This window comes from Drosophila albomicans, chromosome 3 (assembly GCF_009650485.2).
Source record: "Drosophila albomicans strain 15112-1751.03 chromosome 3, ASM965048v2, whole genome shotgun sequence".
Classification (NCBI taxonomy): domain Eukaryota; kingdom Metazoa; phylum Arthropoda; class Insecta; order Diptera; family Drosophilidae; genus Drosophila; species Drosophila albomicans.
The window spans coordinates 12,053,185-12,080,649 of record NC_047629.2 but is presented as its reverse complement, the minus strand read 5'-3'; the positions used below and the strand labels follow the sequence as shown (position 1 = coordinate 12,080,649).

Below are 27,465 nucleotides of genomic sequence, written 5' to 3'. Positions count from 1 at the left end.
AGGTCACATAAGCATTGGCTGCGTGTCTTTTAGACAATTTGAGTGTGGGTTATACCAACTTTGTATGTATGGATATACCCTTACATCTTTATAAACACTTCTACCATATAGGCATAGGATTTGATAAGGTAACATAATAGTAAATTTAAAAAGAAAACTCGTAATTATGGATTTATCAGTGGGTTTTAATGATATACAATTCAATTTTAACATTTCAAATGTAATTCACAACAAAAGTGGCATCACACATGACACAAATCGCAATGCGATTTTAGAAATATGCATGTTTAGTACTTGTAGCCAGCGGCTCCGCCGCCGCCACCCCCACGTCCCCCAGTTGGTCCCTGTGGGAACTGAGCTTCTCCTTCATAGCTGACGTCTGCATGGTAGCCGGTCTTCCAATCGGCCATGTAGCGTACCACTTGTGTGCGTCCATCGGGCAATTGCACACGATATTCGCCGGTTACAACATCACCATCGCTGGAAGCTTTGTGGGCATAGTCATTAGCTGTCTCTGGATCCTGAACTGCGTACTCAAAGTCGAATGGCATACCAGGCACATGGACATGATCCTGTTTGATAAAATTACAATTGTATAATTGAGTGATTATGTATTTACATCAACTTACATCAGCAGGTTGGCCGGGAATGTTACGTTGTGGACCTGGTGGTCGTGGACCGGGTCCAGGTCCGGGTCTTCCAGGTTGGCTTGGTTGCTGCAATTTTGGGAACATTAAATTAATAAATTAATACACTTAAGTCTATATTTGCTATATTAGTACACCACAATGGTAAACATATACCATAAAGTACAAATTATACCAAATTTTCATCTGAAACAATTGTTTTTTGCCGTATAAAATTATTTCTTAAATAAATTCTATGTTTTTATACCCGCTACCCATAGGGTAGAAGGGTATTATAACTTTGTGCCGGCAGGAAATGTATGTAACAGGTAGAAGGAGGCATCTCCGACCCTATAAAGTATATATATTCTTGATCAGCGTCAACAGCCGAGACGATATAGCCATGTCCGTCTGTCCGTCTGTCCGTCCGTCCGTCGGTATGAAACACTGGATCTCAGAGACTATAAGAGATAGAGCTATAATTTTTTTTTCGACATCATTTGTTATGTTTGCACGCAGATCAAGTTTGTTTCAAATTTTTGCCACGCCCACTTCCACCCCCGCAAATCAAAAAAATCGAATAACAAGCCTAATTTTAAAGCTAGAATTTTGGTATATACAATAATTACTATAGTAGTTATGATTGGTTGCGATCAGATAAAAATTGTGGAAGTTATTAAAGAAATACTTTTGTATGGGCAAAACGCCTGCTTACTAGGGGTCTGAGTTTCTTTGACTGACAATCTGGTACATTGTGCCGTCTATGGTATATTTTGAATGGTGTACTATATCGATATAACAAACATACCATTCGGTATATTTTTAGTATTTTTTTAGTATTATCGGTACATTTTGAAAATGATACCGCAATATTTTGCCTTTATTAAAAGTGGATAGCGGGTATCTCACAGTCGAGCACACTCGACTGTAACTTTCTTACTTGTTTGTATTCAAAAGCGATATAGTTATTATTAGAAATCCTTAATGCCGTGGTTTGGAAGTTGTATAGCAAATATCTAAAATAAACTTAATCTGCGTAAATCTATCTTTTAGAGTCTCTGAGATCAAGGTGTTTATATGGACAGATGGACATACCGACAGACAGACGAACCATGCATATCATCTTTAATATTCCTGTAGGCAGAAAGTTCTAACACCCTCTTACCCCATCGGTAGCAATCAAGTAAGCTTTGGTAGTCTATGTAGAATCCCAAATAACTACGAATAACTGCTGTTATTTAGTAAACTATGCATATTCAGTGCCCCTTGAATAAACATATGAACACGTTCTTAATGCATTCACATATGCTATTAAATTAAGTTCTAGGTATTTGCATATAGTAAGCCTTTGCTTTATGCATATTATGTTTAAGATTGTTATGCAAGTGATTTATTCGTTTAAATAGATGAATGTTAGTAGTTGGCTTAGTACTTACAAATGGTTTATTGGGCTCTGGATAATCGTATCCGTTCTTGGTGGGCGGCAGATACGCATTTGATCCAGGTGCAACCTGGGCGAATACATATGCGGTAATGGCAGCAATTGATAAGCTCTGTAAATATATGAACATCCAAAAAGAAGCTTAGTAGAGGCAAAAAACACTCAAAGAGCAATTGACATTAAAATGGTAGCGCTAAAAAAGTTAAAGTTGCAGATAATATAAAGTGAACGTTCACAAATAGAAATAGAAGATGAGATAAGATCAGAGCTGACATTCAGCGGCAACATTAACAGCATTTGCTCTGGGGCAGGTGCACTCGCTCAATAATAATAAACTTGTGGCAATTCGCAATTCCAATACGGGCCAAAAGCAAAACGCTTACGCTTACTAAAAGGGCAGGGAATGGCAGAGGTTAGCTGCAAAATTCAAGTGGACTTGTGTTCTTCTCAATGTCATGTCTTTTGATTGGCACAAACATTTTTAATTGACATATGAAACTCAGTCAAGTATCCGTTCGTTGACCAGATGTCGTATTTATACAAACAACTTTCAGCAGAAGCTAATGATTAACAAAGTGTCGCGGGCATTTGATTTATGCAATTCACTTGAGGATTGCGGAAATGTGAGAATTTTAAACATCGGATAACTGCACTTGTCCTTGCATATCGTTAATATGATAAGTAAAATAAGAAGATATGTTAACTAAGCTAAAAATAAACGCATTGAATTATTTGCTAAGTTGTTGTGATTAACAATTGATTCATCCGATTGCATTCATAGCCACCAGGTGCAAACATTTTATGCTATAATATGATTCACTAATAATACATGATTAATTTTATACGAGTCAACTCCCTCGAAATTCTTGAAATCATTTAACTTGCGAATTTATGTAATTACTCAAACATTTTCCTTGAGGGTGGTCCCCAACCTTAAAAGTAAAAAAAAAAAAACAGCTGTAAACTCGATAAACACCATAAACATTTCAGCAACAATTTCGGCAACGTTAACCAACGTAATTACTGTACCCGAAATTTGTCTGATCTTTGCCTAGCTACAAGATACAAAATAAAACCGAAAAAAAATTAATTTGGGTGTAAATTAAATAAAATGCATCGTCAAAGAGCGGTTAACAAATTGCCGTTGTGCGACAAGAACTGAAAGGTAATAATGGTGCAACAGACATTGAAGATGTTTAGTTCCATATAGTAAAGTAAGACTGTATAAAGAGTTGCGAATAAATGCTTAGTAAATGACATCAACAGCGGCAAACAACAACAACAATAACAAATGGTTTGTTGATAAATTCGGTATTATTTATAGTAGATTTTTCTGAGGATCTACAAAAGCGTGGTGTACAAAAGTTTCCTCGATTTAATTAACAACAACTATATATTTCTTTTATATTTTTTGTTTTATCAAAATGCATGTAATGCCATTTTAATTATAAGCCAATAAATATTAACAAATTTTTATTTGCTTGTATATAAAATTAACTTTCATTCTACAATCTTTGTATACTTTAAATCATTCCATGTAGTCATGAATATAGACGGATAAATTGATAATATTTTCAAGTCATCAGCTCAATTACCGGAAGTAAAGTTATACAGAAGGCTCTATATTGCACGTTTAGACATAATTATATGACTGAACAATGTACAATACCAAAGTATCTTGACGGAAAAGCGTCAAGTTGGAGGCTAAATATTTATGTACATAAAACAATAGATGAAAATAGTTATTTTTAGAGAATTTACAGAGGCCGAAAACAAACTCATTGTCTCAACTTCTTAATTAATAGTTTGTGAAAATAAAGGAAATGTCTTAATAAAGTGCCAATAATGAAACCTAAACTTATGTCTGGCTTTTTATTAAAATTTCAAGATATAAACCAATATGTTTAATCTAAGATGAAGCTAATAAAGTATTGTGACACATGCAAATGAAATTATGATTTTACATTTAATCACAATGCATAAATCTAGGCACAATACCAAACTTAATGGTATACCTAGATATATAATGGTATAACTATTGCACTTTAAGTGCATTTAGAGCTAAATGGTATTCTATCTGGGAATTGATTAATGCGCGTTTACTCGACGAACTCGTAATTTTTTGTTTGCAAGTTACGATTGAAGCGGCGTAAATTTGAATTTATGGGGACAATTAAATTTTTTTGCAATAAAGTAAATTCATAAAGCTGTCTTGAGATGCGATAGCCATAGCGGATGTACAGACAACGAGCATTTAAAATAATTAATTTAATTGACCAGATGACTTAAGTGAGATGGCTTCAGAGCGTTATAGTTTAGTAGCAGATCTGGGGTTGGATCTCACGACATTTTGCAGAGAAGTCTTCTTTTTTCTTCTTCTTTTTGTATTTGTATTTGCAAATTATTCCTCTCGACTATGTTATGTGCCATTCTAACGAACCCATCCATATTCGAGCTACAAGTATTTCATGATTTATGTCTCCCTCTCGCTTGCTTAGCTTAGTTCGCTATTGTGCGGCACCCAAGACAACATTCTGCAACACCTACACGCTGCTTTTGTGTAGCGTGCGAGGCTTGAGGCCAGGCCTGACTTGTCTACTCTTGGTCTATTTGATTCTGTTTTTATATAGAATATCACAAGCAGCATGTGTTGCAGATGTATCATCGCATTTTCGAGCCAAAGTTGGCAATCTTTGTTTTTTAGTCAAACCGCAAAAGTGAATCTTGTCTATATTGATTCGCTACACTTGCCACTTGCGACTTGCAACTTGCAACTTGCAACACACACAACGTCGGTTCGGTCGATAAAATAACAAACATTCTGCTGACCTTTTCATCGCATGTTGCACGTCGTTGTTGCTTTGTTGTTTTTATTTCCCCCCACTTCGGGGGTATGGAAATGCAAATTTGCCAAAATAAAAGTTAATGGGCCATGTGAATGGCAACAAAAACAGTTGTAACGGATTCTTTCTGTGTGTGTATGAGTAATGGAATCAGTTTTCTATATATTCTGTTATGCTGTGTGGGTTGTGCAGTAGATTGAGATGTTTGTTTAAAAATCGAGAAATAAAAAAACTCTACAATGTTTTCCCATAATACTGAGCGCCATTCATTAAACTTCTTTTTGAACAAACAATTCAATTATTGGTGTGAATACATATTAAAGTCACATGTCATTATTCAATTTAATAAAGCAAGCATAGAAAGTACATCCATAATCTGAGGTGACTTAGCTATGTGATTAGCAGCTGCAATTTCGCAAAATTTACCTTTGAAATTTAGTGATTTTTTAACTATTCAGGTCTAAGTCTATGTTGCAGAGGAAGAACACATCGCTGTCCATATCTAACCACGCTCATGGTTAATAGATGAAATAATTGATATTATGAATGCTTATTTTTTATAGTTGTAGCTTTTATAACTTTATGACTCCTTTACGATTCTATAACTTAGCTATTTCGCTTAAGTACTCGTGAAATTTACGCTTCTGGTGACCCTACATTAAAATATTAACCTTTTCTACATGGTTAAAAATGTAAAAAAAAAACTTGCAGCGCATTCAATTACTAAGATTATGAGCATCAAAATTGGTTGTACAAATTATATTAATTAATGGAATACACTACTGTTTCATTAATAGCAAATACGCTTCTAATTCTTAATTAAATAATTTAATTTTTAATTAAATAAATTGTTCCTTGATTAAATATAAATTTAAGATAAAATAATAAATTTCATTGTGCAATTAAAATGCACAGAGTGCAAACGAAATTATCCTCAACAAAGGATTTAGCTTCGCAAGAAAATTAATTTGTGTAGTGACCTGATATTTCGTTTTGCGTAGTCGAATACTTTCAACTTTTTCTTATTTAAAGGATAGGGGAAAAAATGACGTGAGACTAAAGCAAACATTCTGGTTACGAATTAAATTCACTTTAAAAACTGAATAGTGATAGTGAATACTCAATATCCAAGATAAAATTTAAAATAAAATTATCTGAAGATTAATTTCAATGTTTCACAAATATTTGAGAGTCACTCTCTTATGATTTTTTTTTACCATGAAACTTAAAATAGTAATGATAAAATGCACGTTATATATGTTTACAACTGTTTATCTGTGAAGTATATATGCATATGAATGTTAAGAAGATCGGGTAATTATCATTATCAGTTTCGGATTAAATTTTTCTTCCATCGGAATTGTGAATCAAAATTGAAGAACAATTAAAACTTAAGTAATTATAGACTCCTTTGGCTCTAGCACAAATTAAACATTATCGTGTTTTGAAATATATATTTTTTTTTCAATTATTATCACTACTAATTGAGATACACACAATACAGAAAATCCATTCACTTTCTCTTTTATCATCTAAATGTTATTGCACAGAAAACTCTGTTAGCAATACTATTTACATGTATTAAAACAACACTTAAATGTTTCTAAAGATTGTTGAGACATAATAATATTCGATACAGTAATTTATGTTCTTCAATAAGTAAAATCGTAAAGCATATATATTTATATAAATCTTGCAAAGATTTACAAAGGAAATTGAAAAAAAAGAAAAAAAAAGACAGTAAATAAATTATATGGTTTTAAGGCTATTTAAATATTCTAATTTATGTCTATATACCTTTTTTTTAAACATGTAAAAAATAAAAGAAAATTCCAAAAACAGAGTGAAATTTAATCTAAACTATCGCTGTTTATTGGTTTGGTCATGCACATTATAATATTCATAATATATAAGCCTAAACTTAGTAAAAAAATAGCTTAAACTTGGGCATATTTAATTATTGCATTGCAGTTGGTTTGTCTTAGTTTATTAAATATAAAATATGATTCATTTGACATATTTTTCATCATAGTTTTAAAAATGAGAAATTGGATTTCTTGGTTGCTAGTTCTTATAAATAGTAGGCAACTATAATTAATTTGTAAATATAATTTTATCTTGTTAAATATGTTTTGCAACGTTAACTATTTTTTTTCTGTGTAAAGTTTGTAAATAGCTAAGGGAACCCGCATGCTCAAAAGTCAGTTAACCTGTCATTGCTCAAAAGAAAAATGAGTACGTATTCGTAGAAGAAAATTCAAGGAGGATACGCTCAGCATAAAATCGTCATGTCCAGGACATGTCCTTTGCCCAAAAGCTCATACACAATTTTGACATATAACAAGCTTAAGTTGTCCTGCGTTTGAGCTTTTGCTTTTCTCATGATATAATTTTGTATGAAAGATGCTTAAAATGATTTGTTTGATGCTGATTTATGTAAGATAGGCTGCGGATTTGCTTAGAAAAATCAATAAATTCCTATATTTTTTATTTACTAGTAGCTCAACTAAAATTCAAAATACAATTTACATAGCGAATTATACTCACAAGCAATAAGAAGGATTTAAAGGACATCATTTTGTTGACTTTAAATTTGAATGGCGTTGAATTAGTTCCACTTTAAGTATATTTTTGATTTAAGGATCAACCCTAAAGTAACGGCAAGTAAATTAATTAGTTTAGTAAAGGATTTATAATAATATTTTTATTTCGATTGTTGATTTCACTTTTCATTAAAAAAATGTTCGGTTTTATTGGTTATTAAACATATGTTATTTATGTTTCTTGTTGTAGTTTAAATCCATTCGTAGAATCGTTCACTGCATATCCAAACACATTGAAATTATCCTTTTTATCACTAGTAAACGTTTCTCACTTTTAAATGATCCAATTGTTTGTGCAATTGTTTTGTATTTCCACTGCTGTGCAGCACAAGTAACAAGTACCGCGCAAAAGTACACGATTTCAATTAGGTTAGACAATGGAGATGCGCTTGCTTTTTATAATCACCGCGCATTCGCAGCAGCCAGCGATGCTCTCGTCTACAACTACAACTACAATAACAACGACAACGGCAACGACATCGACTGCGACGGAGACGGAGACTGAGGCAGAGACTGCGACTTCGGCTGCGACTTAAAAAGAGCAACTTCGGCAACTTCTGTACTCAAAAATAATAAAAGGGCTGTAGTATAACAAATGAAGCAGGTTCATAGTGTTGAACTTCTAGTTCATCTTCTATAGCTTTTGTGCTGACGTCTAAGTACGAGTACAAGTGTCTCTTCGCCTCTCTCTCTCTTTCTCTCTCGCTGTCTCTCTTACCAAATGACTCAACAGTAATTGGCGCAGAGAGCTTTATGCTCTTTACTGAGAATCAAGTCGTAGACTGTTGATGTAAAAACTATTGCAGATCGACAGAAACATAAAGTGAAGCATCAGCAGCAAAACAATTGTTGACGTTCGTGATGATGATGATCAAATGATGCTCGTTATGCGCTTGCTAATGATCATTATGAGCATGGTGAATCTATAACAAGTTTTTTTTTTTTTTGGTTTTTGTACATTTTGCTACATGGCTTTACTCACATAGATATTATAGCATATTGTTTGTAACTTTATTTCTCAAAGCTTGCGAAAAAACTCTCGCAATGACTGTATTAAATGCATACAAATTTGATATTTCAATTTTTTTCTCATTTTTTTTTTGACTGAATTTCAATTCTGCGCCTCAAGCACTCTGGCAACTAGACCAAACCTCAACTTAGGCTCTCGCTCGCTTCCTTCCCTTCTTAAAAATGTCACTGTGAATGTCAAATGGGCGTTTGGTCATAGTCATAGTTGTGTATTAGAAGGCGGCCAGCTCCTGCCCCCTTGAGAGAAAGCATTGATTTCCAGAATATAAAGAGAAGAAGGCCTTAACAAGTTTCAGCCGAAAACGTGACAAAACCTGGTGAGTAAAAATTGCACAAGCGTCTCTGTCTATGTCTATGGCTAAGTACGTGGCCACGTACAGATTTTTACGTTCTCCTGACAGCATGAGACATCATGTTCCCATAGCTGAGCATAGATGCCAAAATTCAATCTATGACGTGAGCTTGAGTTTGATGTTCAAAATCATAACTTATCTGTTATGTTCAAACATGGATACGAGTACTTTCCGCCACATCACAACGTTCGATTGGAAAAGACACAAACCTGCAACACTTCCTTATGTCAAAAGTTCATGTGCGTACTATACGTACACACACACACACACACACATACACAAAAACACACACACACACATGTGTATGAACTACCGCTTAGGAAACGAAGTATGTTCTTCAAATGCCAATTAACCTTCATGTGTTAGGCAACAGCGAATCAAAAAGAAAAATAATAATAAAATAAAGCAAAAACCAAAACGAATTTGATGTACCAACGACAAGCAAAGATTAAATAACAATTAAAAGCAATCTATTTTTGATTACTGATTTTGTGGCTGTTATAATTTTATTGCCCACTTATCAAACACGAGTGTGTGTGTGTGGATGGTGAAGATTTCAAAATAATTATCTACTGCCGAACATCATATACCCTTACCTCTCTTTCTCGTTCCACTATTTCCACAATAATTGTAACTTTTGTTCATTATTATTATTTACATACACACATCGCTTATAATAAATATGTGTCAATCAAAGAAAATTGTAAATTACACACTTAATCTCGAGCAGTCGCAGGTCGGTTGCCCATGCCCAAAAATAAACAAACCAAGCTGAAGTTTCTTGGAGTGTTCACTTCAAGTTTCTTGAGCTCAATCTGTATGTGGAAGCTGATATTTGGGAAAAATATTACATAAATTGTAATAGGAGCAAATTGTGTTTATTTTAAAACGAAGTAGTAACTTGACATCAATTCATAGTATTTGGCAACTTTTACTTTTGATACGCCGCTACTGTTTGTACATATTAACTCGGGTCTCAAATACTTCAATAAATACTTTAATGAGCTTCACATCGCATTCACCTGTTACATTGAACTCTCATTCGGCCAGATACTGAAATGGATTAAAATGAATCGCATAATGTGATAACAAATAAATACCAACAAATTGTCAAAAATATGTTGTTGATGACATTTTAAATCGAACGTTCTTTGTTAATGTTCATTTTCTTTTGTTGTATTGGTTATTGAATTGTTGCGGAGTTGAGCAAATTAACATTTAAAAGAATAGACAAAAATTCTGCATTCGCTTACCAGCCACAGAAGCATTTAAAAATGTTTACACCCTAGGTATTGGCAATAAAAAGAGTAGATTAGTTAACTCTACAATAAATAAATGATTAAGCAAATGCGGTTTGCGGTGCATCTTAATTAATAACTTGCTCAATTAAAATGATCACCAAAATTTACTTCTACCATTTTTTTTTTGATAATCATAACTAATGGTTATTATAATAATTTAGTTATTTCTTAATGTAATCAAAATTAAATTCGGTTGTTAAGCCGCTTACATTCTTTCAACAAAAGAATTTTTTAACTTCGCAGATGTCTTTAGTATTTGCAATTCATATTTCGCAAATTCATATTTAGCAATTTTAATAAGAATCCCAACAATACCTTGTTGTCGACTACTAACGTCGAGTTTAAATGCTGCAAACATTTTTGAGCATTTTTCTGCGACTTTGTTTTTGCGCTTTTCGTGCAACATTAAGGCGAATAACCTGTTGCTGCTGTTGCAGATCGAATGCAAGTTTCGAATGCAACCCGATGAGGCGCACCTATTTTGCCTCAAAATGAGTGAATTAGAATAGCCAAGCTATGTAATTGACGCGTTTATTGCCAAAAGCAATGCTAGCTCCTACCATTGTTGTTATGCTTTTTGGCTTAGTTATTGATGTTTTGGCTACAGACCTAGCGACTACTTAGTGTAAGAAGTCATTGCAATCCAAGTATTACTAATCGTCGTTTAGCGTAAGTTGTTTCATTTTTGTCATAATTTATTTGTCATCATTCATTCATTCACTATCTCATGCATTAATTAATCAAATGAAAAATGAATTCAAATGTAAAATTTTGATTTTATCGTAGTTTCATCCAACACAATTTTAGTCAGGAAATACAAATTTTCGCAGTTAGTCGCAAATGATGTGGCGATTAGGTGATAAGTATTTTGTAATCATTATTAATCAAATATGTGAATTTCAATATATTTAATGACAGTTAGTAAACGGACTTTAAGCATAACTTTAAAAAAAGATGTTTTTTTTTTTAACATTTTTAAAGAAAAACCATGTGGCTTTCAATATTAATCTTCCATTAAATAATTTGATTTTTCGAATTAAGAAAGTTTGAAATGATCTAGAATCTGATTTTAAATCGAACTTAGGGAATGTTTTTCGTATATTTTGTACTACATATATAGTTTTAATAATATTATCTTCTTTATAATCCAATGTTGGCATGGCTAAAACATAAGAAAACGCAGAAGTTATGTATTTTTTGTTATTTATGTTCGTTTTGAATTTTGTCAGAATAGTGTCAACTTAAGAAAAAAACTGATTGTGATTTGGCGTAGATTTGGGAAATTTATACACTGTTTTTAGAACAATAGTATTATGATAATATGGTAGTAAATGGTGGTAAATGGTATCAACATTTTCGCTACCCATAAGTTAAAAAGGTGTTCTAACTTTGTGCCAACAGAAAATGTATTTAACAGGAGGAAGAATACATCTTAACCTAATATATACATATCATATGTACATATGTATGTTTGTTCTTAATCAAGCAAAGGTGTTGTATTCATGTTTGTCTGTCTTGTTTTTATTAAAAATTGATAGTGGGTTTTTTTCACATGAGTTTTTTTTTGGTTCTTTTATTTTGTAAGTTTTAGCTTTTCAATAATTACCAGGGATTGTAAAATCCCGTTTTGTAATATAATATTTAAAATAAATTTCATTAATAACTGGTTTTAAGTTGCGTCTGTGGGCATGTTTAAATTCTTAAATAAACTTGACTTGGTAGCAAGAAATAAAGGAGTGTAAAAATGTGTGGTCTGCAAGAAATAAGCTTTATTTTTATGTTTGTATTTTTAGGAATTTGTCAACGACAAAACTATTAATGCAGGCAAATCTTAATAAAAATATGTTTAGTAAGAGTATTCGATATACTTAAACGCAAGTTGCATTTGAAAGAATATTTGGATTTACTTCTATGCAGGCGCTTGCAATCACAGTCAGTTTTATTCTCGTTTCTAAATTGAATCTATCAATAAATTTGTAATCGTCAAATGATGTAGGATTGCTTCTGTGTTACTTTGCATATTTATGTTATGTATAAGTATGTTTTATTTGCATTTGATGAATTAATTCTTACCTTATGTGTGATGGACACGGTTGGAAACGCATGTTTTGAATGACGCATATTTTACATTTACTTTCATTTAATTCCTAACGTTTATCAAAACGCAATGATCTTGAGAGGTATTCACTCTTATTTGTGTACGCTGAATGATACTTATTGAGTCAATTGAACAGTTAAGATAACAGAACTCAAGTTTTCAACAACACTCTTGTCAATTTTATTATAAAGTACTCATTAGAATAAATAAAATTTTCACTTTCAAACACTTTAAAGCATCAACAGTTTTAGAAAATAGAATTCAATTAAAAATTTAGCGATTAAATTCAAACATTTAATTTATTTTCAGATAATAATTGCAGAGGAAACAGAGTAATTTGTAGTTTTAGTTTCTGAAAATTCATGACTTTCATAAAATGATTTGATTTGATTTGATTTGATATGTAAATATAAAGACTAAAAAATATTAATTAGGTATAATATTGTATTAATAAATGAAGGATATGTTAAAGGCGAGCAAGTTCTTTCCAATAGTTTCTGTATTCTTAACCATTTGTTCTCATTTTCACATAGTATTTTGAAACCACATAAAATCAGTTGTGAACTGAGAGTTTCTCAAGCGCTTGCAAACTTTTTTAAGGCCGTAATTTTTTTTCTCAATTTAATAAATATAATACCCATAATTCAGTCTGTGGTGCACTTGGTTCTCATCATTGGGTTTAGTATGTTTTTAAGTCAACCTTCGCAAGTACTATATGCATATACATATGTTCCCATAAATATTTAATTAAACAAAAACACATCTTGTTGTGTTCTGTTGCGTAAAAATGCATCGCATTACATAATGATCTCTTCTGCTTGAAATTAGTTTAATTTCTTATATGCTGAGAATGTATTAATATGAACTTAATAATTTTTCACCATGTATGTGAAATCTATGATTCCAAAGAATCATCACTTAAACATCGAAATAAGATTTTCTAATCGAGTATACGGAATCGAGTGTTGTGCTCAAGTACAAGTATGTAGCTTAAATTGGCTAACATGCACAGTCCCATTAGACCACAAAAATAATTAACTGCAAACATGAATTTTGTGCTGTTGACTTTGAATGCATTAGTAACTGAGCAAATTGGCCCCGACAGAAGTAAGACATGAAACACTACAATTGACAAAACTGTTGATGTGAGGAGAGGCGCAGCAAATTTTTCATTTGTTGCCAACATTGAACTTTAAATGGTAGCAACAAAGCTACATGTGCTAGTGATTGTGTATCCAATTAAGCAATTCAATGACTATTTCGATTCGATGGTTGTATTTGAGTTATCAAAACTGAGAGCCTCAAGAAAAGATACATTCAATTTGATTATACCCTGTACCCGTTAAAAATGAGATAATCGTATTATAATATACTATTACAATTTAGTATATGGATATAGTATATACTGATAGTATATATAGAGAGCATTTATGTCTGACCCTATAAAGTACGTTTATTTTTATTAGTATATAAAAAAGTGATTGGTCTTTCAGCATGTCCGCTTCAATTTAGTTAAAATTCAACTTAGAAAAGTAAAATTCACAACATTTCATCATTAAATCGTACATATTGGAAACAAAATCTCACATTAATATTAATCAAAAAACTATAAACTTGTATTCATATTATACAGATGGAGGGAACAGGGTATCTTTAAACAGAACATGTATCAGCTATAAAACATGTTGTCAGTTAGAATGTTAAATATGGGTGCAAATGATGCGCATCTGCCATACGAAGGTTTTCCACTCCATTAAAAATTTGATTAATGCGTCTAACAGTTTGAGCAACTACCGGATGCTAAGCAATTATCCCAGCTGCTTCCTTGTGTTTCACGAGTGCGTATTGAACATTGAAATATTTTGTCACATTGATCACACACAGTGTTAAACGAAATTTCAATGTTTGTTAATAAACAGGTTTATGGGAAAATATTTGCCTTTTGATTTATTTTTTCAACAATAACACGCATAAATAAAGGAAAACTGCTTATGAGAGTTTCCACGAAGCTATCATTTTCCATATTGTATTCCTGCTCAGCATCTCACGCATGAATTATGAAGTTCGACTACCTTCACTTTAAAGATTGTAAAGTATATAATTTGGATGCTCTTTCAATATCATCTAGATTTTGGGCTTATAATACTCAAAATAAATATTCTAAATAATAAACAGAATTTATAGTACTTCATGTAAATATTATATACAATAAACTTTACTTAACTTTAGAACGTAGTCATAGGTAAAACCAGCAATGCATTTACTTACCGATTTTAACGATCAAATAAAAAACTATTCCTTTTTGTTTTTATTGACGCTTGGTGTAGGTATTTCACAGTCGAATAAACTGTTTTTGTCTTCTTCTTGGATTAAACCATATGTGCTTGTTTAATTGTAAAAATAATGACAAATCACCTTAATATTCAGTATACGTTCATTATTTTTCATTTATTTATAACAAATCTTTTTATCAAATGCCAAAGAGACACAAAATTTAATGGAATTTAAGAAAGTATTCAAGAAATTTATATTATTTATTGTAAATAAAGCTATTATTAATATAATGTAGAAAATAATTATTTATTGATAGAATTAGAAGTAAACCATCTTATAATATATAAAACACTTAACTTAGTTACAAATAAATCTTAAGCATCATTGATTGCACATTTCCCGATGTTTGATGATCTCGTTCAGTGTCTTGATTTTCCGCCTTCAAAACTAACGTCAGCATGGAAGCCTGTATCGTCAGCATGGTAAATTACATTCTGGATGCGTCCATCTGGCAATAAAATATGATATTGACCGCGTGTCACACCATGCGAGTCTCTGTTCTGCTTGTGACCAAAATCATTGCCGGTATGGAAATCACGTATGCGATAGCCAAACGCATACTTTGAGGCATACTGCAGCTGCAATGAAGAGCATACGGCGTTAAAGTCAACTTCGTGTTATGCTATAAATGTGTGTATGTGACTACATTGAATATTTTTATATGCAACAGGCATCACTAAGGATAATCTCAATTGTGTATGCTTGCTGGTTCAATATTGTGAACTTGCGAAAACTCACAATATTATCAACAATAAATCTGCGTTTATAGTGTTGTTTTTAAAATGTACCGTAGATTTCGAAGGAAACAAAGAATTTAAGATAATTAATATAATTCATTTTCTAAAAATTATTTATAGTCTTTATGATATTAACAGCAACTGTAGGGTGTTAATTGCTTTTTTGACGAATTAGTATAAATTGTACTTTAGGGTACATTTTGCTTGAAAATTCGATATACCAAATATAGCATTTAGTATTTTTCAATATATTTCGATATGTTAATTTGTTTTGTCTTGCTTTTATTGAAAATGGGTAGCTGGGATATCTAACAGTTCGAACACACTCAATATACTTATTTTCCCCATTTTTAATATGCACACAAAATTCAGAAACAACAAATGTTTTTGTATAACTTTAATTCAAATATTTCATGACTGCTTTCGTACCACTAGAAACACTCCGAACTACAAACTACGTGAAGCATGGCAATCGAGGGAATAATAATTGCGTGTCCCCTTCATAAGACATCGTCAAGTTAGAGTAGATAGTCTGCAGCATGACTGTTGGGTTTCTTTTGGGTTTTTGCGTACACACATATGCTGATGCTGACGTGTGTGTCTCTGCTCACTTCACTTTTCAACTGAGATTCTCGTTGTACATTTCAAGTTGTCACAACTTTCCCTACATGTTGAGGAGCCATTGCGGTCTTTATGGCATTTAAATAAAGATGTTGGAAAACTTCGTGATAAGTTAATAAGTTAAAATTAAGTTTAAATATAATTTTTATCAAAGCAGCTAAAATGTAGCAAATCAAGTCTACCCAAATTATCAACATGATTCATTGGTTTTCATTATAACATAATTGGCTTTCTTGAAAGTCGAGCGCATTTTCTTTCTTATTTGATTGCTGGTATTAAATTTATAACTCTCAAATAAAAAACAAAACATTTTTAACTAAAATATAATTTTCTACTGTCACACAATTCATTTTTTTTCAAAAACATTACACATATTCGCCGAGCAAAGGAATTAGTTGCATATTCATAGTCAGCTATGAAAATGGAGTTGGACCATCCTAAAAGTATGCAACAAAAATTGCGAATTGGCATGTCAACCAGCTTTTGTCTGCGTACTGAAAGAACTCACATCTTTGGTACTTACATAAACATTAAAGAAGAAATTCAATTCAATCATATAAAATACAAAAAAATGTTTAGTGTTGGGAATAACATTTTAATACAGATTTGGCCCTTTTATTTGGGTTGCCAGCTTAGATTTACGCAATTTGGTTTTGGTAGATCTTTAAAATAAGCCGGCCTTTCAAATCGCCTTCAAATCAAAGTCATTCGGCTTGGTAACATTTTCGCAACACTTGCGCAAAAAATTGGAAACGAGCTAAGGGATCATAAAAAAATGAATTAAAATATGTGAGTTAGTTTCCAGAAAGTACTGCACCTGCTGCTGGTCACACAAGGTTCCAGTTGAAGGACCGTTACCAACCGTTTTGGACCGCAATAAAATGACAAATGGCCAGAAAATTTGACCATGTTCGCACGCGTTACAATCTGGTTAGCACCAGGATACAAGATTCTTGCGATAAACGTCATGTGCCGAGTCAGTGTTCTGCACCCAACACTAGCATCAGCGGCAGCTGTTGTGAAATAAGTTCATTGACAGACATGCCAGGGGGAGGGAGGGGGTGATGTAGGAGCGGGTTTTATCGTAAAACTAAAGCTTCACAAGCATCTTTGGGTTGGCAGCTGTGTCCACACTAGGACGGGCCGTTACAACTGGAAATCGGCTGCTTTTTTTTCAAACAAAAGGTATAAATCAACGAACTCGAGTACGTCAAAAGTTAAAAACTTTCCCAAAAACAAGTTACATGGACATGGTATTTTTTTATTATTATAATATATATTATAAGTACGGGATGAAATGTATTTTAGCGATGTTAGCGATGAGTACGTTTACAATTAATATGCGCAAAATCTGACAACGCATATTTACAATTTACAACAATAAATAGGAATATTATATTCATACTTTTTTCCCAATTTCACTCGCGAGTTTGATTTTTTTTGTGTTAATTATTTTTTAGTTAATGACAATATTGAGTTAAAATGTCAAAGCCAGTGTTAAGTGAAAAAATTACATATGTAAACTTTATGAATAAACCTTTGAAATTCCTGGGAATCATTATTAATGCAAATTTAAAAATTATAATTGAATTTTTTTATAGCTTTAATAGCTGTTTTTTAACACAATCAGTATCAGTCGGTGGGAAAATAGATGAATGAAAATTAACGTATAGTCCGAATAGTAAGAGTTTAGGCATAAATTCATTATGTAATTAATTAATTAACAGACTTTTTTAAAACTCTAAAAAATGTATGAAAAGGCTAATCTTATTCTATTAAAAGAGCCCTAGAAATAAAACCCATCGAAATTCAAACATAAACTACCATATAAAGAAAGCCCGTAACTCATTTTCAATAAAAGCAAAATGCGGTATTATTCTTAAAAAATATCAAATTAATATACGGAAAAATATAAAAAAATATTATTTTTGATCGTAATTGTATTTAGCAAAAATCTATTTTTAAAATTAAGCTTCCACTTTGATTCGAAACAAACTTGATCTGCACTCAACAATATTAATTGCTATATCTCTTATAGTCTCTGAGATGTAGGTAGAACGACAGCCTTTCGGACTTAGCTTAATTGTATAGACTGTTGGCTCCTTTTGCTTGTTATATACACTTGCTACAGGCAAAGAGTTTAAATACCCTTCTACCCTTTGGTCAGCGAGTCTAAAAATTCGGATACTTATACATATTACAATGGTTAGTATTAGAAATTATAACTTAGAAAAGAAAATTGCTGTCATACTTGTTAGAAGTCATTTGTACTAACAATTTCATAAAAATTTTCTATCATAGCATCATTGATTCATTCATCAAAACTTTTGTACTCTGGGGCTAGAGTGCTAGAGCTAATACAATTGTTTTAGTTGCAGACCAGCACAGAACAGAGAGTTCGTAAAAAGTAAAAAACCAAAATTTATAGTTGTGAAAATTGTACCGAACATTTCAATATTTTTTGTTACTAGAAAAAAATCTTTGATTTTATATATTGCTTTCAAATCAAAATTCATAGTTTCTAAATAATTAAATCAAAATGAAGCATATGCGACGCAACACCGTCCGTAACGTTCTGGACTTGACCCGCATGGTTAGATTGACGAATGTTCGATTTGCCTGTGGTGCTGAAAGCTCTGGTGGCGGTGGCAAGGGTCTTGTGTTGGGCATTTATATGAAGGAAGGCGACAAGGAGCCTAAATTTACTGCGTCCGCTGAGAAGATCAACGATCGCGTTGGTGGAAAATTAAGGCAGCTTGTCTGTGAGACTCAAATCGATGGACGCTTGGGTCGTGGACGTGTGTTTAACAACGTGGATCCGGACTTTAGCTCGGTGGCTGTTGTGGGAGTAGGAATCGAGGGAATTGGCTTCAATGAGCTGGAGATGCTAGACGAGGGAATGGAGAATGTACGTGTTGCAGCTGGAGTGGGTGCTCGATCATTGCAATTGCAGGGCTGCCACACAATCTCCGTCGATGCTATGGATTACGCCGAACAGGCGGCTGAAGGATCATCTCTGGGCGTTTGGAGATTTACCGATAACTTGGCGAAGAAGAATCGTCTTGTGGTGCCGAGACTCGAGCTTTATGACTCCCCAGATATGGATGGTTGGACTCGAGGCATTTTCAAGGCGGAATCTCAAAATCTAGCAAGGCGACTCTCAGATGCACCGGCCAACTGCATGACACCTACGATGTTCGCTCAGGCGACAGTGGATGCACTTTGTCCCTGCGGAATTACGGTAGAGGTCCGGACGATGGATTGGATCGAAATGCAGCGCATGCATGCCTTCCTCATGATCGCCAAGGGCAGCTGCGAACCGCCCGTTCTGCTCGAGATCAGCTACTGCGGTACTGCGCCCGAGGACAAGCCCATACTGTTTGTCGGCAAGGGCATTACCTTCAACTCGGGTGGCATCAATCTGCGTCCCTGCGAGGGTATGGATGAGTACCGCGGAAGCATGTCGGCGGCTGCCGCAATCATTGGCATGATGCGTTGCGTTGCGGCCCTCTCGCTGCCCATTAATGTGACTTGTGTTATCCCCCTGTGCGAGAATATGCCATCGGGCATGTCTGCGAAGCCCGGTGATGTGGTTACATTGCTGAATGCCAGATCCATGGCAATTCGCGATGTTGACAAGGCCGGTGTCGTGGTTATGGCCGACCCACTGCTCTACGGCCAGACAACATACAAGCCGCGGCTAGTGGTGGATGTCGCTACCTTGGGCATGGGAGTCAAGAAAGCCTACGGAGGTGGCGCCTCCGGCATCTTCTCCAACTCTCACTACATCTGGAAGCAATTCCAGCGAGCTGGCTCCCTGACTGGTGATCGCGTCTGGCGCATGCCACTGTGGCAGTATTACAAGAAGCAAGTTACAGACGAGACTGGATATGATCTGAGCAACGATGGTCGTGGTGAGGCAAGTTCTTGTCTAGCCGCTGCCATCCTCCATGAGCTGGTTCCATGCGCGGATTGGGCTCATATTGACACGCGCGGAACTGGCTTGCTGACCACCTACGGCTTAGTCCCATACCTGACTGCCAGCTACATGACTGGACGCCCGACTAGAACTCTAGTGCAGTTCGTCTACCAGATGGCATGTCCCGAAGTGAAGTGAAAAGTTTTTGTTTTGTATTACCTTTGCAGATATAACGTAAATAAAATGACAATATTTTTGTTCGATATTTCTTCATAAATTCATATTTGTAATTTAATTGCATACAAACTTCCGCTGTTTCCCATTCGATTAGTGAAATATATACCAAAATAATTTACCAGAATAATAGTAAAATGTGTGAAATTGGATATTTGGTATATTGATATGATACTACATTTTAAATATACTATACAGAGCAAAATATACCAGATTGTCAGCCAAAGTAACTAAGACATTTTCCCTATGGATAGCGGGTATACAAATTATCTAAGTTTCTAATTTCTGCCTTGAACTTTCTTTTTTGTTTTGTGTATTGTGAATTACGAAAGTGTTAAGCAAACACAAAAAGTCGTGTTAGCAAGAGCATTGACAAAGTTTTCATACTTTTTTAATAACATACAAAATTTTGTTTAGCTTTTATTCTATTCACCTGATTCTGCTTACGTTTTATCTTTATATATAATATTATTTAAGTAACATACAAATTAATGCCGTTCATGATCTAACGCAGAAGAACATGTAGTTTCATTAAAATATATTTCCTGTTAGGTAAATATAAGAATTGGAATGATGTAGTAATACTATTAGCCTATAATAAGCCTTTTAATTAAGCCTCATCTAATAACTGAACGTATAATAATGGTCAACATGCCTTTGCCTCTAACCTTGTAGTGAGCACCTTTTTAATGTTCACGTTTTTAATTGATATTCACTTGCAAAGCCCAGAATCTTCTGCTCATTTGAAGTGATCGAATTCATCTCTGAGGGGAAGATAATAAAATTATTTTAAACGATCTAGGTGTTGCACCGTTTTAATTTGATTCTTAACTTCGTACTCGTAAAGAATCAAAATGATAAAGTTTGTTTGAATTCGATGAGCTTTAAATGTCGTGAGAAATTCAGAAACAACGTTAAGTGCAGAGCTGTGTTTTATGTCAGCTGATATGGACACAAGGTGAGTACAACAAAACATTTTGCTGCTGAGAAGATTCTTTCCATACTAATTTTAATTAGTGATGTAACATGATAAGAAATTGAAAAACGATCAAATAGTGTTGGCTCACTATCAACATATTGTATGATAGTTATTTAGTAAATCACTTTGTCGGTCATTAAGTCAGTCAGGAAAAGTATGATATTTTTAATAACTTCTCAATGTTCTAGATACTCACCGATTTGTCGTTATGGATGGGTGCATAATGAAGATTTTTGAAAACCGTCTCTTCCTTTAAAATAGTGGGTGCAGATGAATGATGGCCTATATGTTTTAAGGTGGTCAAAGGTTGTTCATCTTGCGCTCCATCGTAGCCATTTGAGAGTCCATGACCGGGCTGAAAGTCTATGTAAGAGTTGGGCGTGGGCACTTTAGGTGAGGCACTGCTAGGAACAACAGGTAATTCCACAACATCATTGTTGCCAGGCTCCACAATGGGCACATATTGCTTGGTCTTCGCCATGCCAATTAATCGACCTGGCTGCACTCCTAATGTCCCATGATCTGGTGTATTAGGAGTATTTATTTTGTCTGATTGTGAAGGAATTTGCTGTGGATGAAATAGTATAGGAGCTGTGCTATCCTGAGGACGATCTTGAAATTTAACAAGCTTGGGCTGGCGTTGCAACTTGGCTTGCATATCTTTGGCCAATAGGTAGGTCAGTCCATGGATTTGATCATCAGGGGATTTCCCAATAAGAGTTGATAGTTCCCGGAATTCAGGCATCTGTTTGTAGTGATCGTTAATACTGTCAACAGGAGCGTGATATTCAATCTTAATCAGTTGCTGTGGCGCAGCTTGAGTCTCATAATTGTATTGCTCTATAGGTCTGTGTTCATAGAGGGTATCCTGTTGCGTCAGCTCCGTCTGCAGAGGAACAGGCTTTGAAGGGTGAAACTGAGGTTCGGCAAAGCTTGTTGCCACATATGGATGGACCACAGCTGTAGCTTCATCGGCAATTGCTTGAGGAGGTGCCAATTGCGCACTGTAAGTATGATGAACCTCCTCAACATTCTGGACTGGAGCTGCTATTTCTTGTACAACAATTGGCTGGTTAATGGTTGGTGTAATAGGATAAACTTTGTTAAAAGTTGGCTTGTAGACATAACGAAGTTCCTCCACGACGGGAACAGGTTGAATATGCACTTGAACCGGCTCGATGGACTTAGCGGGTACCAATTTTATAGCTGGCTTGTGGACGTAAGAAACCGACTTTGCCTTTAGGTGTTCATAGTTGCTATTTTGGGGATTTAAATACTTTATATATGCCTTGCCCCCGTGACCATCCTTAATCAAATGCGTAATGACCTTTTGCACTTCATGCGGAAGTGTTATCGATTTTTTAGTCTTGGCATGTGGTGCATCTTTATAGACAAACATGCGTTTAGTTTCGGCTGCAATTTCTCCAGAGAGCACCATGTTATCGTCCATACTCTTGGCTCGATTGGTTGCATCTTCTGTTCTATTGTACTTCGCTGGCGCTAGCGTCTCCATAGTCAACAACTGCTTACCAGAACGTTGTAGAGAGTCTGGCAAGGCAGTCTTGGCATCAGCCAACTCGAACTTCACCACGTGCAAAGATGCTGAGCGCTTTGAACGTTTATTTTGGCGTACTCGCGACCTTGTCGATTGATCCGAAGCTTTTGGCGTCTTAGCAGTTGTCTTATGAATGGGCTGATTGACCAAAACTGGTTCTCTTTGCAGATCCAAGGCTCTGGCTCGCGATATAAGCTTTGCTGTAATCGTATCCGGTTCGCGAGCATCGGACGCTTCAAAGGGAATCATTTGCACCTTAAAATTGGCAGGTTGTTGATTCACTGTCGATCGTCGCGATCGATGTGACTTTGCTGTCTTCGAGTTCTTTGACGATGATTTGGTTACTTCACTTGCCACAGTTGTTTTATTGGGTGTACTGTCGCGATACATTCGCAGAAGCTGCTTTAATTCATTACTTGGCTCCACTGCATCGCTTAGTTGGAAGCGCAACATGCGAGGTGCAGTCGGTAGTTGACGCTCTTCTCTTTTGGTACGCAGATGAGTTGCAGGGTTCGACGGGTCTGGTTGCTCATTATATTGATTAAAAGCAGCCAAGTAACTGTCACCGCTGGGATTCTTAATCTGTCGCGTGCTGTGCAATCTTCGTTGATCGAAGTAACGTTGCATGTCCTGAGAATATATAAGAGAAAAACTACATTAGTTTAAAGGTAAAACATTTTGAGCATGTTAGTTCAATGTTGTAAAATGTTTCTACTACAGAATCATGAGATATATCATATGTAGCAAGCCAATGTTCAACATATTCACATATTAATACACATAGTTCACTCTTCTATTGTAACATTCTTCATATTGGGTATTCCAAAATTCTCCAAACTATCTCAAATCGTGGAAAGACTTTAAAATTGAAAGACATTGTTTTTTTTTTTAAAGAGTTCTATTACTTGATAAATAAATTCCCAAATGATTTTGCAGTAAACTAATTATAATTCACTAAAATACAAATTCACATAGCATTTAAGACAACTGTAATAAACTTGTTAATGGTACTAAATTGAAATGACTTACCTCATAGCTGGCAAATGTATCCAGGGTAGGTAATTGTTGCCAATTATCTGAAGCATTGATCGACACTGTTAGATTCAAAAATAGCATCTTAAAAAAAACATTGTAATTTTTTATTAGTAATAGTTGTATATATAATTTTTATACACCCAAGAGTCTGCGCTAGGTACGAAAACATGCACAGTTAAAACAAGTAAGAAAGTTACAGTCGAGTGTGCTCGACTGTGAGATACCCGCTACCCATTTTGAATAAAAGAAATATATTTTGCGGTATTTTTCTCAAAATATACCGAATATACTTCAAAAATACTAAAAATATACCAAGTAGTATATTTGGGATATCGATATATACCAGATTGTCAGCCAAAGCAACTAAGACCCCTAGTAAGTAGGCGTTTTTGCCCATACTATAGTAATTATTGTATATACCAAAATTCGCAACTCTTGCTTTAAAATTACGCTTGTTATTTGATTTTTTTGATTTGCGGGGGCGGAAGTGGGCGTGGCAAAAATTTGAAACAAACTTGATCTGCGTGCAAACATAACAATTGCTGTCGAAAAAAAATTAGAGCTCTATCTCTTATAGTCTCTGAGATCCAGTGTTTCATACGGACAGACAGACAGACGGATCTGGCTAGATCGTCTCGGCTGTTGACGCTGATCAAGAATATATATACTTTATAGGGTCGGCACAAAGTTATAATACCCTTCTACCCAATGGGTAGCGGGTATAAATACAATAAAGTCGGTGAAACACCTTTATTTCTTTGGTGGAGAACACCAAAGCAAATAGCAACCTAAAATTAGTTTTTCTCTCTCACGAACGTTGTTCGTAGGTCGCAATTGTTTCATGGTCGTTGAAAAAAAAGCACTCAGCACCCAAAAGATGAGATAAGAAGCGCAGTCAGAGTCACCTAAAAATCAACCGCAGCTTGAGAAACATGTTTGATCTTGAAATCAACGGCACGTGCTCAACGACAGCGATATTTCAGACGTCTGGGAACCCGACGGTTACATGATCCCCGAAAATAATTTAAAGTGAATGAATGAAAATTATAACAGTTGCTGATCGGGTTGTGCGTTAATGTTTAATAAGTGCATTCGTACGAAGAAGTTTATATTATTTATACAGAGAGACATAATGCGGTTAAAAGCTGATTAAATTATAATACATTTCTATCCTAATTACAGCGAGTATTAAAACTATACACAATTAAATACAATACACAATTTGAGTACGCAGCAACGCTTCCACTTGATTAGTATTCATAAAACAAATGAGTTATCTGCCCACCTGCGAACCTTCTCGCTAACTTTCACTCTCCGTGGTTCCTCATTTGGATAAAGCCTACTGGTAACGAATGCCCCCTCGACACCTGAATGAGATGCACAAAACCCGTTTCGTTGCAGCGTTGCAATAGGCTGCAAAGCTGCGCGACCGGTTCCCTTGCGTCGGGACCAATCCGTGTCTGCAACAGTCTAGCTGTGTCTACTTTCACTGCAACAACGTTGGTAATGGTCGTTAAACTTACTCTCTAATATTCAGGACTGGTCATATTAGCCAGCATTCATTGCTAACACATTGCTTATGTAATTACGCCATTGACATTGCTTCTGGTTATGCAATATTGGCCAAGCTTGAATGGAGGATTATTGTTTATAGTTGTATGCACGTAAAATCGTGATAATTAATTTAATTACGCAATGAATTTAAATGACAGTGGCAATGTTTGCTTCCACATCCTAGCAGTCAATATATCCGGTACTAGTATTATTTATAGCAAATGGTGAATACATGTTCATATGTAGATAATCTCCCGAAATAACTTACTAAATTTACATTAAGAAATGTATTCAAATCTGGACTCGTAACTTAAGGTAGGGTATAGAGTATGCGACTGAACATGAAAACGGAATTATCCTAGATATACAATTAAAAAATGTGTGCATTTAACGAAATTATATAACAAAATATGCAGCTTCCAAAGATGTTATTATCGAGACCGCAATGTATGTTTTCTTATCTTTTGTTTTAATACCCGCTTCCCATAGGGAAGAAAGGAATAAATGTGTGCCAACAATAAATGCATGAAACAAGCGGAAGCCGGCCCGGTTCCGATATTCGATATATGTTTGTAACCTATATAACCATCGGTCTATATGTCTGTCCGTATGAACTAGATCCATACGAGATATAGCTACAATTTGATTGACAAACCTGGTTATTGTTGAGCGCAGTTCAAGTTTATCTTCAATTTTTAAAAATTGATAAAATCTAATAGCAAGATTTTTTAATAGCTAAAGTCTCGATTTTTAGCAGATAATACTATAGTACTTCTACAGTTTAATATTTTTCGGTATTATAGTTTGGAATATCTTAACAATAATTGTTTTGCTTTTATTAAAAGTGAATAACGGGTATCTCACAACTGGAGCTTTCTTACTTGTTGTAGATGAGCTTGCGCTCAGCTGTCTTTTCTTTCAGATAATATTTTGAATTCGTGATATTTTTTATTAACCATCTTGGCAGACTTACCAGCAATATTAAGCCGCTGCCTCTTGTAGCTCTTCGCATCATTAAAGGTTCTTTGGTACTTTATTTTTCACCGGTTTTGATATATGTTTTTCAAGTGTGGCCTTGTATACTTGCAAACTTTAATAAACTTTCAATAAACTTTCGATATTATGTATTTCGCGGTACAATTTAAAAGTTATTTCAAATTAAAATTAATCAACTCAAACTTAACAGATTTTTTAGAGATTTTATTAAATTCTTTTATTAATTTACAAGAAATTCAACGAATTTATAAACCCGTATATTTAATTTTAATTGTATTTTTTAAATCAAAATTTTATATATATCATTATTTGTTTATTTCTAACTTTTTAAACTTGCTGCGGTGATTTCTCTTCACTTATTGAGCTGTCTTCTGTTTATTTTTTTATAAGCCTTTTCAAACTGAAGCAAAACCGCACGCTAGCGCACTGCTGATGCAACTGTGGCTTCAATTTTCGCGCCACTTCAGTTTTGTGTGATTGCAGACTCGCATTTTCGCAAGAGATTCCAGCCAGTTTTTCCAAAAGTTGTTGCTATTGTTGCATCGTAAATGTTGGTGTGGTTATAGAGGGTATATTAGAGGTTGGGGGATGATCATGCTTGAAATGAGAGGTGATCAGGATTTACGTATCGTAGGAAAATCATAATTAAATAATGATGCGGCTTTAATGCTACAAAGATAATAGGAAAATAATTATAGTTTTAGATAGATTGATATTCACAAAGTGTACAGCTAAAGTTGTGCATGTTTAATCCAATCTTCGAAAATAAGATGATATCGCTTTAAACCTATAAAAAAGGTATACCTAAGTGTGCCATATCTTGTAATTTATTTCCTTCTCTATGATTTATTCCATACTTATTCAAAAGTGTAGCCAGATAATTGGGAAGAAAACAATTGCTCAAGCAGCTTCATGTGAAAGTTCAACACTTACGCAATAAGAGATAGAAGAAAGACGCAACAACTAAGCCCAGTCAACACGTTTTAAGCATTTAAACCACAGCCATAGTTAGAGCTTCCGTCGCCGTTGTTGTCATCATCAGAGTCACGAACGCGGCATTGTTGATTAAGTTGTTGAGAGATAAAACTAACAGTTGGATTTGGAGCTTGGGATTACTTATCTTCGTGCCACATTTGAATAGAATAGGTTTGACACCGATCACAAGAGTTGCCCAGAAGAGAGCTATTGTAGATAAATACTTTAATTG

The 27,465-nt window shown here is 34.4% G+C and overlaps 3 protein-coding genes across 3 annotated transcripts; 1 reads left to right on the top strand and 2 right to left on the bottom strand.

Moving 5' to 3' along the window:
- Positions 1-164: 164 nt before the first annotated feature.
- Positions 165-7,875, bottom strand: LOC117569138 (pro-resilin). The gene is made up of 5 exons (XM_034250166.2): positions 7,786-7,875; positions 7,458-7,559; positions 2,063-2,179; positions 630-716; positions 165-572 (listed from the first exon to the last, which is right to left on the bottom strand). The coding sequence occupies exons 2-5, from the start codon at positions 7,485-7,487 to the stop codon at positions 288-290; spliced, it is 519 nt and encodes a 172-aa protein (XP_034106057.1). The 5' UTR covers positions 7,488-7,559; positions 7,786-7,875; the 3' UTR covers positions 165-287.
- A 6,895-nt stretch (positions 7,876-14,770) lies between these two features.
- Positions 14,771-26,500, bottom strand: LOC117570239 (uncharacterized). Its single transcript, XM_034251742.2, has 4 exons — positions 26,236-26,500; positions 23,703-23,789; positions 21,315-23,303; positions 14,771-15,206 (listed from the first exon to the last, which is right to left on the bottom strand). The coding sequence occupies exons 1-4, from the start codon at positions 26,275-26,277 to the stop codon at positions 14,988-14,990; spliced, it is 2,337 nt and encodes a 778-aa protein (XP_034107633.1). The 5' UTR covers positions 26,278-26,500; the 3' UTR covers positions 14,771-14,987.
- On the top strand, positions 18,348-20,182 carry LOC117570238 (cytosol aminopeptidase). Its single transcript, XM_034251740.2, has one exon. It carries the CDS (start codon positions 18,526-18,528, stop codon positions 20,101-20,103), a length of 1,578 nt encoding a protein of 525 aa, XP_034107631.1. The 5' UTR covers positions 18,348-18,525; the 3' UTR covers positions 20,104-20,182.
- Positions 26,501-27,465: the final 965 nt, after the last annotated feature.

Bases quoted from the DNA above. Each gene is read 5' to 3' on its own strand.
- LOC117569138 (XM_034250166.2), bottom strand. From the start codon at position 7,487: ATGATGTCCTTTAAATCCTTCTTATTGCTT. The intron at 2,180-7,457 runs GTGAGTATAATT...ATATATTTACAG, and splicing joins TTAAATCCTTCTTATTGCTT to AGCTTATCAATTGCTGCCAT. The intron at 717-2,062 runs GTAAGTACTAAG...CCAAAATTGCAG, and splicing joins CAGAGCCCAATAAACCATTT to CAACCAAGCCAACCTGGAAG.
- LOC117570238 (XM_034251740.2), top strand. From the start codon at position 18,526: ATGAAGCATATGCGACGCAACACCGTCCGTAACGTTCTGGACTTGACC.
- LOC117570239 (XM_034251742.2), bottom strand. From the start codon at position 26,277: ATGATGCGAAGAGCTACAAGAGGCAGCGGCTTAATATTGCTG. The intron at 23,790-26,235 runs GTAAGTCTGCCA...GTTTTTTTTAAG, and splicing joins GCAGCGGCTTAATATTGCTG to ATGCTATTTTTGAATCTAAC. The intron at 15,207-21,314 runs GTGAGTATCTAG...TCTTCATTGCAG, and splicing joins CCATCCATAACGACAAATCG to CTGCAGTATGCCTCAAAGTA.